At 40.6% G+C, this 18986-nt stretch overlaps 1 protein-coding gene across 1 annotated transcript in view; it reads right to left on the bottom strand.

Annotated features, from left to right (window-relative positions):
* Positions 1–14168, bottom strand: part of LOC147450634 (WD repeat-containing protein 26 homolog) — a 42835-nt gene extending 28667 nt beyond the window's left edge. Inside the window, exons 1-3 of the mRNA XM_086519782.1 lie at positions 13896–14168; positions 12933–13807; positions 6766–6867 (exon numbers count right to left, since the gene is read on the bottom strand). Of these exons, the coding sequence (XP_086375908.1) occupies positions 6766–6867; positions 12933–13748 (918 nt within the window). The 5' untranslated portion in view covers positions 13749–13807; positions 13896–14168. The remainder of the gene's footprint in view (positions 1–6765; positions 6868–12932; positions 13808–13895) is intronic.
* Between the last annotated feature and the right edge of the window lie 4818 nt (positions 14169–18986).

Here is an 18986-nt window from a genome sequence, read left to right as displayed (position 1 = left end):
GGCTGAATTTGTTGGTCTTCATTGCTGGCTGAAATCTGTCCAAAAACGCTGTTGTAGCAAAAACGCTAGACTTGGAAATTTGCTAACGATGGCTTGATCAAAAACGCTAGGCCTGTGGTCTGCTGGCGATGAGGGAGATGGAACGCCAAGTGCTGGGGGTGTATGGCGAGGATCACCTTGATGAAAAACGCCAAGGATGGCATCTTGCTTGGAGGGAAAACCACCAAGGTTCTTGCTTGAGAAGTTGCCTGTTGAGCTTAGCTCCTGTTGCCTCTTCTGCCAATTAGTGCTAGTCTAGGTTTGCTTATAAACAAACTTACTCAATTTGCCCTATCTACTTTCCAACAAAAGTCACTTAAAAATAATAAGTGAAAAATGTCAAAAATAGGTAAAATAGGCTAAATGCACTGGAAAATTCCCTTGAAGGATTCTGATGGATTCTGATGGGAATGCTTTTGATCATGTTGTGTGCAACCAGAGGATATGCATCTACACTAAGTGACTAGGCATGCACGGTCTACGAATAGACTCACAAAAAGTGCTAGATCACTTCTAATCTAGACTGATTGGATTGACTGAACCCTTGTCGTGCTGTAGCTTGTCCACGGACACATAGGGTTGGATGTGTTACGTGACACATGGTCATGTCCCTTTTGTACGGGTTACAGACACTGCCACATAACAAGTGGTAAGACCGCCCTTTGTTGTTTGGTCGAGTTCTGGTATGTCTCACACTGATGGTTGTTTGAGGGAAGTACACACACACACACACCTATGCTATAGTAAAGGGGGGGACTTCTACTCATGGTTTCAGGTGAATGAACTCTGCCATGGTCTGTCTGTCTCGAGTCCATTGTCAGTGGTTTAGGCTTGAGGGGGGGGTTGTTGGGTATGCAAGCCCGGTAATGATGTCTAAGCATGTGGGAAACTCCCTTATAGCATGCAGGTGTAAGAGTCAGTTGCAAGTCAAGTCTGCATGCAATTTGCAAGATCCAAAGTTATTTATTTTGTAAGGCTTCTACACAATAAGCATAATCAACAATAGCATGTTATTTTTGTATTGCTGTGTCGAGATCTCTCGCTTTCTCTCTTTCTCGTTCTGCTGCTCTTCCTCACCACGCCATGAACCCTCACACGCTACACCCACCATAGCTGGCTGCCTCAATAGTCTTATGTAGCACGAGGATTCCGCTCTCGTGCATCTCTCTGCCCCTTTGAATACAGAAACGTGATGCACCGCTCGAGGACTTTTCATTTGTATGTACAGTTGTGTGGGTTCATGCACAATTGCCGAGGCAAGAGCCTCTTGCACAGTTACTGGATTAGCTAGTTGCTAATCTCCCGTAGGTACAGATGAATTCGGAGAGATTTCGCACGAGAAATCTCGTCCGACTCAAAGGGCAAGTAGCCCTACATGTGCGGGAGCTCGAGGGCTTGCTATGAATGCGACCGGCACGCGAAACGGAGCCCAAAATAGGGAATTACAGCCTGCTGTGTAAATTTGCAGGTTTAGGGTTTTGGCCCTAATCGAACCCTAATACCCCCAAGAGGTTCGGGGAAGGGAGGGGATCGCTGGACAGAAAACAGAGAATTCAACGTGCTGCAGATTCTCACCGGTTTGGGAAAGTGCCCGTATGCGCCGGGAAAGTCGTCCAATGTGTGGGGATTTTGTCTGTGAAATTTCCTAGTATGGTTATGTTGCCAAATCGGGCCAGAACAAGTCTTTTTCAACCCGGATTATGCGGGACGGCTCGTAGGAAATCGCAGGTTTTATTCCCTCTTTGAATACAATAAAGAAATACCGAAAGGGGAGCCAATCTTTGGAGCTAATAGGTTGTCGACGTCTGCTTGGAGCGCTAGCTTCCAGGCCGTGTTCATTTGAAGTGTTAATTCCAATCACAGGTTTAATTATGAAGTTTCTCTGTGTCCTAAAGTTCAAGTAAAGTAAAGCTTTGGGTGAAAGCCATAGTCTACCGCCCTACGGGCCGGTTTCAAATTCCTCAACTTCAAGCTGCTCTTCTTGAACCATCTCTTCTGGTACTTCTCCAACAAAGGGCCTCAATAGGCTCACATGGAATGCATTATGGATCTTCCAGTTCTCATGCAACTTCAACCTGTATGCCACATCACTGATCTTCTCCAAGACTTGAAAAGGGCCATAGTAACGCATACTAAGCGTAGGAAACAGATGTTCTTTGCCCTTTCTCTTTCTCAGTCGTGCCTTTTCAAAACGCAACAAGACCCAATCGTTCTCTTTAAACAAGAGCTCTCGACGATGGCTGTCAGCCGCTCTTTTCTGTTTAGCTTGTGACTTTTCCAAGGCATACTTGACATTTTTGTAAGCTTCTTGCCATCCTTCCACATAGCGATCCGTTTCAAATATCTTGTTCTTTGTTTGCAAATGGGAGGCACTTTCTTTCCACCTTTAACAATTTCAAAAGGTGCTTTGCCAGTAGAAGAGTGCACTGTATTGTTATAAGCATACTCTAACAGTGGTAAGTAATGCTCCCAAGATGCTTTATGCTCTGAAACATAGCACTTCAGCGAATCCAAGACAGTAGAATTCGCTTCTTTAGACTATACATCTGTTTGTGGATGAAAAGAAGATGAGAACTTTAGAGTAGTGCCCATGTTCTCAAACAATGCATTCCAAAATAAGCTAGTCATTCTTGAGGTCTCTGTCACAGAGAATTGACTGTGGCATCCCATGGTACTTAAAGGTATTCTGCATGAAGATATTGACCATGTGTTCAGGCTTAATCTTCTTTCTAACAGGAATGAAATGTGTCTGCTTGCTAAATCTGCAGATGATTGTCTAGATTCCATCATTCCCTGTAGTTGTTCTTGGAAGATCAAAAATGAAGTCCATGGCAATACTTTCCCATGGCCTCTCTAGAATAGGTAGCAGTTGCAATAACCCTGGTGCCTTCTATCTGTCAAACTTGACCTTTTGGCATATTAGGCAAGATCTGACATATGCATCCACATTTGATCTCAAAGCTGGCCAATAAAAGAAAGTCTCTACCGCTTTGACAGTAGCATCAATGCCACGATGTCCAACATACGGTGGAGCATGACTTCTAAGCAAAACTTTTGGCCTTAATGGCTTTGTAACACATAGTCAGCCATGCATCATGATAAAGCCATCTTTAAGAATGTGATGATCATGATGTTGTCCGTTGATCAGCTGTTTTTAGATTCCAGAAAAATCTTCATCAGTTGCATACTGCTCTTTCATATCATCAAGTTCCTGATGATAAGAAATTGAAACGGCTGATACTTGTGGTTTGCAAGATAAGGCATCAGCAACCACATTTTCCTTGCCTTCCACATGCACTATCTGAAAATGGAACATTGACAAAAAATTTGCCCAATGCATGTGTTTCTCTGACAACTTTGCTTGTGTGAGAAAATATATTAGAGTCCGGTGATCCGTTTGCACTACAAAATCAGCACCAAGCAAATAGTGCTTCCAACTGAGAAGTGCATGGATTACCCTCTGCGTCTAGATGCTTTGCAGAGGGAGCCCCCTTGGGTTCTTTATAAAGGTTACAAGGGATGCTAAAAGCAAAGCCCCAAAAGCTTCAAAATCAAAAGCTTCTTCACTTAAAATAAAGCAATCCCTTAAAATAGGCTTATTATAAAGAAACTTGTCCAAAAGCCTCTCAAGCAATTTGCGTAGGCCAAAAAGCTGGAAATCCGTAATCTTCAACGTGAAAAGCGAGATCCGTACAGCTAGCCACGTCAACACTATCAGCGGAAATCGCCCCGCAATTCACGGGTTTCCATACAGTGAGCCACGTCAACCAAAATCCTCAGCATGCTACCAATCGGGGAGGGGGTTTGTGTGTATGCTGTGCTGCCCAATCTAAGGCCAGCCCATCACCAAATTGTGACATACCCCCTCTTGAAAGCATTGTAATCGCCCTCAATTACGCCTGCAAAATAGACAGAGGCCATAAACTGTTTTAGTAGACACTGACTGTTAGTACCGACGCACTAGGAACACACATCTAGCACATGTACCAATCGACAGTCACACCATAAGACATCACTTGACATCACAGGACATCACATGACAAATCACATTCACAAATTCATTCGGATCTTAGACCATGATTAAGCGGCAACGTTTTTAGCAATCGCATCTAGATCCACTCCGGACCTCATAGATGGCCGATTAACTAATCCTTATTGCAATCACGTCTATTGAGATCTTTCAAACCAAAATGATGTAGTCATTTTGTCTATCAGTTCCTGCACTTAGACAAGTCAAGAATAAATCAGTATCATATTATCGGGAATTCCAATTCATAAAGTCATATAGCAGAATACTGCCAGCCCATAGTATCCCTAAAACTCAAAAGAGACATCAATGACTTTAGTATCAAAAATCGGGGCAATCTGTTGACAAAGGAGTGCAGCGACTCTCTTCTTGTGCATACCCACTGCACCGAATTCCGCCCAGCTGAGTTGGGGTTCAATTTTGGAATAGACTATGCTTAACCAAATGCTTCAAGGTAATAGGTTCACAATCTGAGGAGTATCTGCCAGGTCTTCCTGCTCCATCCATTTCGCATCCAATGCGGGATAGTTCTTGAATTTAACCAAGAACCGCCTTTTCATTTTACCTTTTACCTTTCTATCTTTATGTGCCAAAATTTGTTTTGGAACGAGTATCTCCTCGTTCTCCTCCACTTTGGGTTGCTCATCTAGCTCCCCATCATCGAGCGCATCGCCTTTAAAAGGCTTCAGGAGACTCACATGAAAAGCATCGTGAATTCTCTAAGTATCGGGCAGCTTCAGTCTAAAGGAGACATCATTTATCTTTTCGAAATTTTGGAAAGGTCCATAGTATCTCATGCTAAGCTTTGGAAAAAGCCGCTCCTTTGCTTTTTTCTTTCTCAGGCGTGTCTTCTCAAAACGTAAGAGAACCCAATCGTTCTCCTTTGATTTCAAATCGCGACAATGTCGATCTGCTGCCTTTTTCTGTATTTCCTGAGATTTCTCCAAAGCCTTGTGGACCAAGTCCAAGTCCCTCGTGAACTGGTCGGCTTCAAAAGAAATCTTATCTTTCGTGCTAAGGAAGGGTGGAACCTTTGTAGCAAATTCAATAATCTCAAATGGCGCCTTCCCCATCAAAGAGTTGGTCGTGTTATTGTAGGCATATTCAAAAACCTTTTCTCATGTAGTCTTTTGATCCACACTCCCATGCAAACAAAGAATAGTTGTAATGAATTCGTTTGCATTACTTGCAATGGTAGAAATTCTTAGCAAGCAACCGAGCCCAGCAGATTCGGATGTATTCGTACACACACACACAATCCCGTGCACACAAAGAATAGCTTTAGTGAATTCGTTTGCAGTACTTGCAGTGGTAGAAATTCTTAGCAAGAAACTGAGACCATCAGATTCGGATGTCTTCATAGAGGGCTTGCAAGGGCTCTCCAAAGTCATTCGAATGAGGGACTTGCCCAACTTTCGCCATGTGCTGGACATCAGCCCCCCATTTGACCACTTTTCGGTGGGCAATCATAACAAACTTCCATTGAAACGTGCAAGATTTTGAGTAGCATCATCCCCGTGAGTTTTATGAACTTTTGCGCAACAAAAAATGAAGTAATGCACGAAACATCGCATGAGCCCTGTGTATTGCTTATTTTAACTAATAAATCCACGCCCATAAGCATTACACATCATTGAACCATTTGACAACACATATGCAAGGACCCATATAGATGGATGGGTCTTACCATCTGAAAATTCAGGTTTTAGATACAACTTAAAAACAGCATGCTACAATGAAGAGGGAGTGGGAAGGACTTCCAATGACTGTCAAGACCTGTAGTATAACAAGGGGGGCCTCCAAGACCATAACAACTCATCTTTGCATTTTAAAACTGAAGCCTCTGACCCTTCACAATCTTTACTTCGATTTTCACAATGCAAAGGAGTGTATCTTCCCAGAGTCCTCCTTTACAGAGAAAGAGAGGGGACATGCTCTGATACCACTGGGTGAAAGAGGCAAGCCCAAAACTACATACGTTCGTAAGAAACTTACAAGTTTTAGTAATAGTCAAACTGAAAACATAGAGATTACTACTTTATTAATGATGCTACTTCATCATGTTTTTGTTTTCATGAAACTACTGAAATGAAGAAAAGGAACAAGAAATCTGAACAATTACAGCTTTCTTGATAAAAATCCACCCATATTCGATTGGCTAAGCAAGTTCAAACGTTTCAACGACAAAAACACGAGACAAATGCTATATCTTAATTCTTAAGTTCCATTATTTTGAAAAATAAGAATTTCACACTCAAAAATAGTACTTTGATCATTTATCTGTCTTAGAAACTAAGAACAATGAACGGAGTACAGGAAATGTAATAGAATATTCCATAACAAATTCATTCTAAGTCTTATAACCTTGACGTTGAGTGTATCAAGCAACCGTAGCTAAATACAGGTCCCAGTTAGACTTGAAACATATGATGATTGGTACGATACTCCTATTTTACAATTAGCCAGTGACCAAACTTCTATTTTTTCTCGTGTCATCAGTGCCTAATCTTGCATGTAGGTTCACCTAATATTAACCCAGAGCTTTACAAAACCAACAAACTAAGCCTCTATCGCTACAACTTTGAATGCTTGCAAATACTATTGCTTCAACAACCATATAGCTTATTAACTAGAAAACTGCAAGGCTGCAACCATTGTTAGTGAGCTGTTGGACTAGCTACGACTAATTTAATGAGTACCTCCCAGATTATAGCAGTGCAGTCCTTTGAAGCAGAAGCAAGGTACTTTCCGTCATGCGAAAACTGCAGAAACCAGACTTCATTGTCGTGGACTTCTAATACCTGGGAAGGAAAACTTTTTATTAGATAAAGAACCATCGACTTTGAATGACTGCATAACATAATTAAAACATTTTAACTGCCTGGATGTCTTTTCCTAAAACTAAATGCACGACCTTGATGCCATTGCAAGAGGTGGGTAGAGTGCTTTCACCAAATTGAGGTCTAGCCAATTATCGAGCTTAAAATTTCTTTCAGGAGGGGACTGAAGGGTCAGTATCGCAGTTTGTCAACAAATTCTGCCTTGCCAAAGATTTACATGAAAGCATTCTCTTGAAAATCTAGTCTGTGTGTGCAGACAACACTTCACTAAAAGAAACACTAAAAAGTCTGTTGAGTTGAAGAGTTCAAGTTTTTTATCGTGTCTTCACAATAAACTCAATAGACCATATGATATCTCTGCCATCAATAGCTCTCGAGGGTCCTTTCCTTTTCTAGTTGTCAAGACTCTCTATCCAACACACAGATCTTGTATTGAGAGTCAAAGAAAATTTTCATCTTCCTGATTCTACAAGAAACTTTTTTTTTTTGGCCATACTCACAATTGTGAATGGAGATGATATATTAACTTAGCAAAGAATGTACAATGAACCTCAAGCATTACAAGAAACTTTTCTTAAAAAATTACCACAAACAGGCGCAACAAATTCAGCTTGAAGGACAGAAGGCTTTTAGATGAATACCACCACCTAACCTTCTAATTTAAACAGGGAGTTATATAGTTTAAGGTAAGATTGAAACAAGTTGCTTCCAAATCTGTCAAAACTTCCAAGCTGTCACAGATAGAACTTTTATTGCCAAAAAGAAAGCTCTTTTATGGTCTCTCATTGATAACAGAGGCAACCACAATATCCAAGTCAGATACGAATATCAAGGCAGTCACATTTCAGATGATAGCGCTTTTGAGCGATGGTTATTGTTATCAGACGATTTTGGTGCTTTTAGCACTTATAAAAATAACTCCTGATTTTAAAAGCCTCTTTTTGGGCTTTATGGCCAGTGCTTATAAAAGAGAGGCGAGGGCGCCATTAGTCCATCAAATTGCACCTCTGTGGATGCCTCACAAGGAGAGTGTGTGCTCTTTGAAAATTCTAACTTTGTATTCAATCAATGAATCAAGAAATACTGCAAGCGACGCCTAGTTGACAGGCCAGTGCTTCTAAGAGTGCACCTCGCCACTCAGTCTCTTGTCTACAATATTTTCAAGTTTAAGAGTGTTGTTTCCCATTCAAGTTTGATATGGTTGTAGTGATTTACCACATTGTCAAGTAAACCACCGGTTACATCTTCCTCGGCTCCTATTCCACAACCTCCAAAAGCTAATGATGTGTAGACTCATCATGATGCAACTTAGGATGATTCAGATCATAGTGCTGATAGAGATGAGGAGATTCGAGTTGCTCCCAAAGGAGGAGGTAAACCCATTGGATACTCTTCAAAATTCCTATGTCGTAGATTTCCCTCCAAATCGGAAGCCTCAAAGTACTATGAGGCAATCTCAACAGCTACACAAGGTTAAGACAGGTGCGGTTTATGACAGGTGAACTATGCCTTGATATCCTCAATTGTCAAAGACAAAAGCTCTTTCAGTTGAGGAGGGCCTTTCACAATCGAAGTGGAAGGAGGCAATAGAAGTTGAGATTGATTCTATTGAGAAAAATGATACTTAAAAAGTAGATTCCAAGCCCAAAGAAGCGGAAGGTTGTTGGTGTCGAGTGGGTCTATAAGACCAAGTACAAGTATGACGGTTCACTATACAAGGACAAAGTTCACTTGGTCCGGTGTAGACTATGACGAAACCTTTGCACTGATTGCATGTATGGCAACTATTCCGATAAGTTCTACTCTTGCAGCTCATCATAGATGAGTGATGAGCTCATTTATCAAATGGATGTCAAATCAGCCTTTCTCAATAGTTATTTGGAGGAGGATATGTATGTGGGGCAACCTCCCGGTTTCTCAGTCCCAAGTTCAAGAAAAAATAATTACAAGTTCTTGAAGGCCCTTTATGCGTGAAGCAAGCTCCTTGTGCTTAGTATTAGAAGATTGATGCTTTCTTCCTACAACGTCGCTTTCATTGTTCTTCTGCAAACCCGATTTATATCCTTTCAGAGAAGGTGGATTGGTGCCACTTGTTATCCTCTATGCGAATGATCTTGTTATTACAGGTAGCCATGCAAAGTATATACACTGCACTAGCTAAGAAGTTTGAGATGATAGTTCTCGGCATACTTTACTACTTTCTTAGAATGGAGATTTGGCTGAGAGAAGGAGAGATGTTCCTCTCTTCGCAGCGAAATGTCCCAGAGTTGTTAAGGCCTTTTAACAAAGGTTGTCACCATTTTCCTTACTATTATTGATGATAGCATCGACGTCAATACTCAAGCAACACTCGATGACAAATTACACCTTTACTTTTGGATTGAGGACTAATAAGAAGCAAACTGTTGTTGCCTTGTCTTCCATAGAAGCAAACTGCTTGCAGAGCTACATGTAAGTCTAATTGGCTCTAGAGGTTATTTTGTTTTGGATAACAATCATAGTCATATCTTGGTCCTCACCAAACTTCAAATGCTATCAATCTATCTTGTCATCTCATCCATTCTTCATGAAAAACTCCTAATACACCGAAATCACCTCATCAGTGAAATCTCTCAAGACAAAATGTTGCAACCATTCTTTTCATAGAGATCCTTAAGCGGAATATTGTCAGTCACAATACCTATCATTATGCTAAAAAAGACATAACCATAAGTCATCCATCCACAATCCCTTATGGAGCGTAGAGCAGCTCTCCTTATGCGGCAAGTACTGCACCTTACTCAACGACTAAATACCTGTGGAGCTCTACACAAAGAAGCTCCTCACATCTATGATTAAATGACGATCCACCAAGGACTATCTTCCAAGTCATCCCCTCCAATCCGAACTTTAAGGAACTCCACAAATCCCCTCAATAGAAGTCTACAATACAAGATCCCTGTCTGAACTTACCTTGTCAAATCAAGTGCTCACGTCAAGAGACGTTCTATATCTAATCCTGATCTGCACCTTTTCAAAAAGGTCTTGCATACTGCAACTTTTCTACTTGTACAAGCCAAAAGTCTCAATCTTTCCAAAAACTTGTCTTTTCAATTGAAAAAGAAAGAAATTCTACAAATCCAATGATCCATATCTTTCGAGGCACCTACTATGCGTCCTTTACTTTTTTATCTTCTACCGTCTGATTTTTCATCTTGAAAAAACACTGTACAGCAATATACCCTTCTTCCCCACAAGAGAAACACTTCACTTGCTCAAACAAATCGTGCCTAACTCTTCTATCCATCAGAAAGTTTGGCCTCCTCCTTTGTCGGATGTACACATTTGGTATCATACCATACATAGGTCCTTATGGATATCCCTGAATACCAAGGATCGTACCATATTCAAAAGAAGACCTCGTCAAATCCAAATCTAAGCTAGCCACAAACAAATCTGAAAGGAGTCACTCATGAAACTTCTTTACTTGATGCAATCTTCGCCTTCTTGACCATTGGAACCTTCACTTTCTTCTTTGCAATTGCAGATTTATCTCCTTTTCTCGACAAAGAAGGTTGCGGCGGTGTCAAATCAATAGGATCCCAAATTGCTGACCACTTTTCCTCCCTTTAAGAAATTGATGGTGCCATCACATCTTTCCACCCCAAAATATCAAATTCATGCTCTCCTCTGACATATAAACTAGGCAAAATTGGGATCCTTTGAATAAACTTGCAAGTGCTCCACAAGCATATCAACCACTGCTTTTCTGTCCTACTCTTTGTGTTTAGGAGTAGATTATCACAAAGTAATGACGTGGCATGACCAACTGGACGAGAAATGGCCGAGTGGACAAAAAAATTGAATCGGCTGCGGGGCCCGGAACCCTAAAAGACAGACTTGCACTCTGAAAGAGATTTCCGTAAATCGCGCTGACATGCTGACATGGCAAATCATAGGGATGCTGACGTGGCAAGGCTGTACGGATTTCCGCAATTTTCGCTAGCTTTTGGGAGCAGATGCTTTTGGGGTTCAATGCTTTTGAATTGATTGCTTTTGGGGCTCTGCTTTTGGGCATCCCTTGTAACGTTTATAAGGACCCTTGGGCCTCACTTTGCAGAGCATTTGGACACAAAGTCTGAGAGCAGAGGACCCTCGAGAGTTGTACTTCATTGTGAGCAATAATAAAGAAATACCGAAAGAGGCGCAAGTCCTTGGGGCCAATGCTTCTGGGCGCCGAACTCCACCGTGCTGTGTTGACTCTCTCTCTCTCTCTCTAAGTAAAGTTCAGTGAATTTGAAGTTTTTGATCTTGTGTTGCTATTGATTTCTCGCTTGGAGTGTCCAAGCATATAACATAGATCTTGCTAAGTCTTGAGCTATTCTCCTTCCTCTTCCAATTCTTCAACTTCTTCAATTTTCTTGACTGCGCCGAAGTCTTCTCCTTCCCCAATCTCTTCATCCATATGCTTGTAGCTCTTCTTCTTCCCAAAGATAAGAAGATATTGCTTCCATAGTCAATTGTTGCAATTTTGGAACGACTTATAATCGTTTGAGCTCTGGTACCACTGTAGCCGACAAGTCAGAGAAACATGAACACTAGTTGTGATTTCTTTTATGACCAATCTGGTCATGTCTTATCATCTGCTACACGACATATAGAAGAAGGTGTTCAGAGAATAACTTATCAAAGGATCAAAAGTTGGTTGAGCATCCAAGGGCACGTTTAGGAAAAAAAAGTCGCACAAGCCATTCTCATGAGCAAGTGCTATTAGATAGAGGTGGTTATAAGTAAGGAGGGATGATCGATGACCCGACAAGCCCTGCTTTAAAAGCATGTGTCAGCTTGACAAACATGTTCGAACTACTTGAAATTTGAACTTATAGTACGACTAGCTATCCAACATTGAAAAGTGATGTTTGTAATACAACTCACAATACTTCTTTTCTTTGTCTATCCTTTAGAACAACACAATATTACAAAGGACATACATTGGACACAGACTCGAAGTGGTTATAAGTAAGGGGGGGGGTGATCGATGACCCGACAAGCCCTGCTTTAAAAGCATGTGTCAGCTTGACAAACATGCTCGAACTCCTTGAAATTTGAAGCTTATAGTACGACTAGCTATCCAACATTGAAAAGTGATGTCTGTAATACAACTCACAATACTTCTTTTCTTTGTCTCTCCTTTAGAACAACACGATATTACAAAGGACAAACATTGGACATAGACTAGAAAACACTTTTCATAAATAATAATCACAGAAGCATTTTGATTGCTTTCAAATGAAAATAGTATAGTGAGAAAATAAGGTAATAAACTATCGCCACAAACATTTAAATGTGGTTGTTAAGATTCAAAATTTAAAAGCCTAAGATTTTAAAAATAGGTTCAATGAGCCAAGACTTTAAAGCAAGAGAACTTAGAAAAGTTAGATAGAGATTGTCGAGAGAAGTGTCAAGGAGGTGGTAGCCACAACTTCGTTAAGGTAGAGAGACAGAGCAAGGGTAGACTCTAGAGAGAACAAACAAAGAGTACATGCTTGTGTTATAACCAATATTTCTTTACTATTTGATAAACCAAGATGTGTAGCTTAGATAATGAAACACGTGCATCATTTTTTAAACACATGAAGGATTCAAGTCCTTTAGGCAGATCTAATTTTTTCTATGAGTTTCATTGTTTAAAACACTTCCACAAAGAATAGGCATAATTTCCAAGAAACCTTGTGCCAATTAAAATGGTGGATAAGACGCTATATATGCACCCAATAGGGGCAAATATCTATGCACTTATTGACATCTTATACAAATCAAAAGAATGTAAGCTTCTTGTTTAAGTGTCATTCCCCCATATCTTTCCCTTCATTGCAATACTTGACCAAACTGGCAAAGAGTCCCTCATGAAATACCTTTAACATCCACCTCGCTACATTATAAATTGTTAAAAATATTGACGTCAACAAAGGTGTCACAATGAAGCCATAAAATCATCAAAAGGGAAAACATCACTAACAAAAGAACTAATAATGTAAGAAAATAACCTGAAGAGTTTGGTTAGGAATTTGGTCACGCCCACATTGATGATCAGAGTATAGGGACAATGGCTGATCCACAGAGTTATGAAAAATGCATGACTTTCTTTGCACAATCAAAGCCTGCTCAATAAGATGCTCCAATCTCCTCTCCGGTATCATTACTGACGGAGGTAAAAATCCTTGAAGCTCCTGCAGAAGCTGTTCTCGAGCAGTTTCACCAACCTTTTTTGTCTTCAAAAAAGGAGATTCTACTCTGGATGGGCAAATGAGGCAAGTGGCTAGCTCGTGTAGTCTTTCCTTCTTGACCTGTAAGGGTGATATTTCCAACCGGAGTGTTTTGAGTGCCTCCATAGTATCCTGCCTCTCAAGATGCTCAAAGAACTTTTGCTGCAATATGAGAGCAGCTGCTACATTATAGCTTTGAGGGTCCTGTAGTAGAAGTCGCATGCTTGCAATAGCATCATCCCAATCGCCACACAGGATCTGATTTCGAAAGTTCGTAACAAGCTGAGACTGGAGGGGAATCCCTGCCTCTTTTTCAAGAAGGGAAGCTGTCTTTTGGTATCCCAACGCTTGAAGAGACTGGGTGATAACTCTGACAAGTTCAGATCGCCGAATAAGTCCCGTGGGTCCAACATTTGTGTCACTGCTGTCATCGTTCCCGTCATCTACTGCCACGTGAGCTTTTGCCATCGATATGGCAGCAGGTGACTCTTGAGTGGGAGAGGAAGAGGAGGCCCCTTCTAGATGAAGTTCAGAAGATGAGGGCATAAGCTTGAGTCGCTTTAATGGCGGTGAAGCGCAATCATCTAGTCCTCCCATCAAAGGGCTCAGCTAGCCCATGTAACAAAAGAGCAGCAGATACACCTAGATAGGTTTGCCTGGTAAAATACAGAAATTTAAATTGTACGCAGGACCCAACAAAGGATGGCTGCTAGAAAGTAAAATCCGAGTAGAAGGAGAAATTACCTGCTATTTGTGTGCGTGATTGTGTGCTTTACTCCTGCAAATCGCTTGCTGCTGAGCTCGGAGCTTCTCCTCGCAAGCAAGGCTGCGTGTCTGATGGCTTGTAGGAAGACCCTAAAGATGACGATGTCCCTTTGCTTGCGGGCTATGCTTCTTCCCTCTATATAGAACGCTTCTCTCATCGGCAAGAAACAATATGTCTTCTATGGAGGACGATAGATTAAAATGAAGGTTGGTCTTCCTTTTGGCCTATAACCACAAATCAGATCTTTTCCTTCATGAGCCCCCCTTCAATTCTTTATTTCCTAGAATAACTAGAGTGCCAGTTGAATGATCTTCTCCCATGCACACAGACTTAACCGCTAAGGTTAGCCAACAGAGATGTTTTCCATTATCTGCACTATACTTTTCACTTAAACAAAACATAAAAGCCTTAATGCATGGAAATCAAGTTGTATGTCATATGAGAAAAGAAATCACAAAATTCATAATAAAAATTGTGTTTGATAAATCAATATTTGTGCGACGCATCAAAGCAATCAATAGATTTACAACAAGCGCTTCTCATTTGTGGTGTACATCATGCATATAAATGAAACTTTGTGTGATGCATGAAGCAATTAGAAGATTGAAAACAATAACTTTCTTTTTATGTAGGTCTCAATCTACTTCATGCATACAGATTTTCCTCTTATGTAATTTTCAATCTACTTCACTTTTCTCTCATGAAGGTCTCCACCCCCTTCATGTAACCTTTGTGGCTCGTGGATACAAAGTTTGTGCGATACATGAAAAGCAATTATAAAATTCACAACAACGAGATAAAAACATGCATGAATTTGTAGAAACAAAATCACTTATCTCTTGATTGTTAATAATCACCAATTCATTGCAAATTACACTTGGTACAAAATTTGTAAATCTCTTCTGAAAAGCAGACTCTTGAATGCTCCAAACCTTTTAAAATAACTCTTCAAATGCCGAAACTTGATGTTCGAGTAGAAGTTATGATGATTTTAGCTTTTGTTGAATTGCAAGTTTTTTTTGCAAAGCCACATGAGCCCAAAAACAAATTGTTTTCGGAGAGAAAGCAATCTTACAAGAAGACAATAGCAAAGAAGCGCAAAGACATGATACATTGAAATTGCACCCCCAAAGTGTGTAAAATACTGACACATGATGCATATATATATACACACACACACACGATACATTGAAATTGCAACCCCAAAGTGTAAAATACTCATGCATGATATATATATATATATATATATATACACACAAGGGATGTATGGGCAATAAAGAGAAACTACATACATGCTTTAATATCATGTTGAGAAGAATGATGGAAGAGAAGGACAGAGACACGATACAACCCCAAAGTATGTAGAATACTCACACTAATGCATATTACAAAGAGGACCTAGAGGCTTTATACAGAACAACTATTTGTATAGCTCATTAATGAACACACTTAATACTACCAGGACAATTTTTTCTTTGCCAAGAGATTTCCTTCATGGCTTGTATATATGCTCATCAATATTGAGCTCACATTTGGGGAGTGTTTTCAGATGATATTACCCTTAAAGACTGCTCAAAGAGCTTGGTCTCATCAAGCTTTTGAATAAGACTCATTTGGGCCTCCATTTTCACTACTAGCGGTATTGTGTAGGCAATTTTGTCCTTTTAAACTGCAAGTTTTTCAACAATGCAAATTTGCCAAAGTATGCACTTTATGGTCTTTTGTGGGTTGTGCTATATAGTACACATTGGTTTTGTGTAGCTTTTCCTTTCCACAAACAACTTTCACATCAAGACTATTCATCAACCATGGCTGACCATAATGCTTTTTTTGCATGTGTTCTTTTGAGAACACATCGGGTGGGGATAACATTAAAGCACATGCAAATCAATGATCAACTATAACAAACCTTGTGTTCTGCATACTCGGAGTAGTCTTTGAGTATTATAGTCCTTCCTTCGCTATACACATGCACTTATGGAAGAATAAGAGTTAAAATATGCAGCGAGCTTTTTTTTGTTGTTGTCCATGCACCATTGGTGCCACTAATCTTGGCCACCAGAGTCACCCCCAATGATTCTTCTCCACCCTCTTTTTCCCTTCTGTTGCCCTCCCCTCCTCCACCACCTCTACTTGTCCCTTATCCTCCACCTATGCTCTGATTGCTACTCTCCTTCCCCCTCCCTCCCCATGCATACACAACTCCTCCTAACTCACTTCTTTCCTCTCTCTCACCCCCCTCCCGCTCTCCCTCTCTCTCCATCCATCACCACCACCCCCCCTTTATCTTATTCACTCCCTTGTCTCGCAGATCCCTCGATCTCACTTCCTTATCCTTTTTCCACCTCATCTCTTTCTCACCAACTTCTCTCTCTCTCTCTCTCTCTCTCTCTCTCTCTCTCTCTCTCTCTCTCTCTCTCTCTCTCTCTCTCTCTCTCTCTCTCTCTCACACACACACACACACACACACACACACACACACACACAATCATCCTCATGTCTACGTGGCCGATGTGGTTAGTGGCATAGGTTCCCTATCAGCCTCTCTCTCTCCCTCTCTCTCTCTCTCTCTCTCTCTCTCTCTCTCTCTCTCTCTCTCTCTCTCTCTCTCTCTCTCTCTCTCTCTCACACACACACACACACACACACACAATCATCCTCATGTCTACGTGGCCGATGTGGTTAGTGGCATAGGTTCCCTATCAGCCTCTCTCTCTCTCTCTCTCTCTCTCTCTCTCTCTCTCTCTCTCTCTCTCTCTCTCTCTCTCTCTCTCTCTCACACACACACACACACACACACACACACACACAATCCCCTCCCCCTCTCAACGCAGCCTTTCCCGCACTATCCCTCTCTCTCTCTCTCTCTCTCTCTCTCTCTCTCTCTCTCTCTCTCTCTCTCTCTCTCTCTCTCTCTCTCTCTCTCAGACATGAAGAGAGAAAGGGAGAGGGAGTTATATATATATAACCTTACAGGTATTTGTTGTTCGCTGTAGCTTCCACTTTGACATTGGTTCATTAGCAATATCATTCATAGCTACTTTGTCAATCAGAAATTGAAGTTCTCCATGACATTGATCTACTTTAGCTTCAATTGCAGCTAATTGTGATTGAGTATTAAGCACTTGTTTGTGCAGTTGCTCAATACGATTGTTAACCTGATCCAACGTTGAGAACATGGCTTGGATTGCTTTTGCTTGGTGTTCCTCAGCACAATATCTATCCTACTTTTCTGTTGCTGACTTACTCGGTTTCTGAGAAGTAATAGGAGTCTGCAATGTAGTAGATTGCGGTTGACTACTAGCAGGAGTTAGAGGTGTCCCTGAACTTTGTCTAAGTCCAGGATGGACCATTCTTCTCCATTCCTCTGTTTTGGCCAAGGCTTCATCATGTTCTATCATGTTGCTAAACAATGGAAGTGGTTTATAATCTTTCTGTTCTTTCTTGGATAGATTTAATGTAGAAGGTCTTCTTTTTCTCATCCATGAGGGTTCTGAATCTTCTGTATCTGTACTAGGAGTTTGAGAAGAAAAGGAAGATTCTGATTGTACCTTTGCTTTCTTTGGAAATGCATATGGTTTCCTGACCATATTAAATATTATAGAAGAGTTGTCGTCAGAGAAGGTTGAAGCTACTTCAGTGACTGATTCAGAGGTCGTAGAGTCAATAGTTTCTTCATCATCTGAATCATAGTCCATGTATTCATTGATAGGAATATCGTGTTTCTGAAACCTGTTACAGTAGACAAGTTCATACTCATATTTTTCTTTAAGTAAAGCATTTCCAAACCTTTATTGATGCTTAGGGCATTCTGGAGCAATATGCCCTTCTTTCTGGCACATGTAGCACCGAACTGTCTTTCTTTCTTGTTTAAACAGCTTCTGATCCTGCGAGCTACTTTGTATTTCTTTCCAAATCTGTTTTCTGGGATTCTTTATTTTGCAGGAGCATTTATTTTCAGCCGCAGCACATCCAAAGTCTTTGACCTTCGTTTCTTGTTGTAGAAACTTGAATCAAATCCCTTGACCTGTTTAAATTCTTTCTTCATTCTAAGTTGAGCACATTCAAGATCTGTGACTTCGTCACTAAAAGAATTTATATGTGGTAATGTGATTTGGTCGTCAAGCTGTAAACCACATGCTTTCATACGTTCTTTGCCAAATTTGAGAATGAGGGAGGAAAAGAGTTTACATAATATTGCTTATACTCTCCTTTAAAGTAACCTCCAAGGAACTGATACATTAGGTGAGTCACATGTTGTTGATAGGCTTTGATCTTTGTAAGATCACACAGCTTACCACGGAAAAAAGCTTCCTTGTACTTGTCCTTTATCTTTTAATGTGATCCTTTAAATTGCATTACTATTGCAGCAAAAAACAGAGTAATAACATTATCAAAGTTTTTAGGAATTCCTCCTTGCAAAATGAACACTTTGCTTTCTTCATTTAAGTCAACCCACCAATATCGCAAAATTCCTTGGAATCCTGCTGTCGGCATTGTGATAGCTTGGCGTTGGGTTAAGTCCTTGTATTGCACTCCATAGTGTGCAGAATTATAGATGAACTCGAATACTTTCCATACCTGCTCTTGATTAAGTCCATCTATGTCGATTATGGTCATATCTCCAATCTTGGAGACTCCTTTGAGTGATGAAGATGATGAAGTAGAGGTAGAAGGTTCTTCCACCTTATTTTCATCTATTTCCATTTTAACAGGGTTTAGTCGTCTGACTTCTGCTTCTTCTTCAATTACTTCTGGTTCTGATTCCGAAGTAGAATCAGGCTCTGAAAAAGCATTAGCTAGATTGAAGTCTAGCTCATCTACTAATTGTTCCTCATAGGTCATGCAGTGATCATCCATAAATCCTTGCCAAAGATAATCTTTAGGGTTACACAATTGGCATAGCATGTCATCATGCTCATACCTATCATGTGGGTCTGAAATAACTTGTGCCTGACTCCCCCACCTTAAAAAAGGATCGAAAGCGTCAGCAAGATCAACATCAGTAAATAATGATGCCGAAGACTGAGTAAGGGTTGTAATGCGGGACAAAGTAGAGGATTGTAATG

Source organism: Adiantum capillus-veneris, chromosome 9 (assembly GCF_014529385.1).
Source record: "Adiantum capillus-veneris isolate H3 chromosome 9, ASM1452938v2, whole genome shotgun sequence".
Lineage (NCBI taxonomy): Eukaryota > Viridiplantae > Streptophyta > Polypodiopsida > Polypodiales > Pteridaceae > Adiantum > Adiantum capillus-veneris.
Note: the sequence above shows the minus strand (reverse complement) of the source record. Positions and strands in the feature narration are given on the sequence as shown.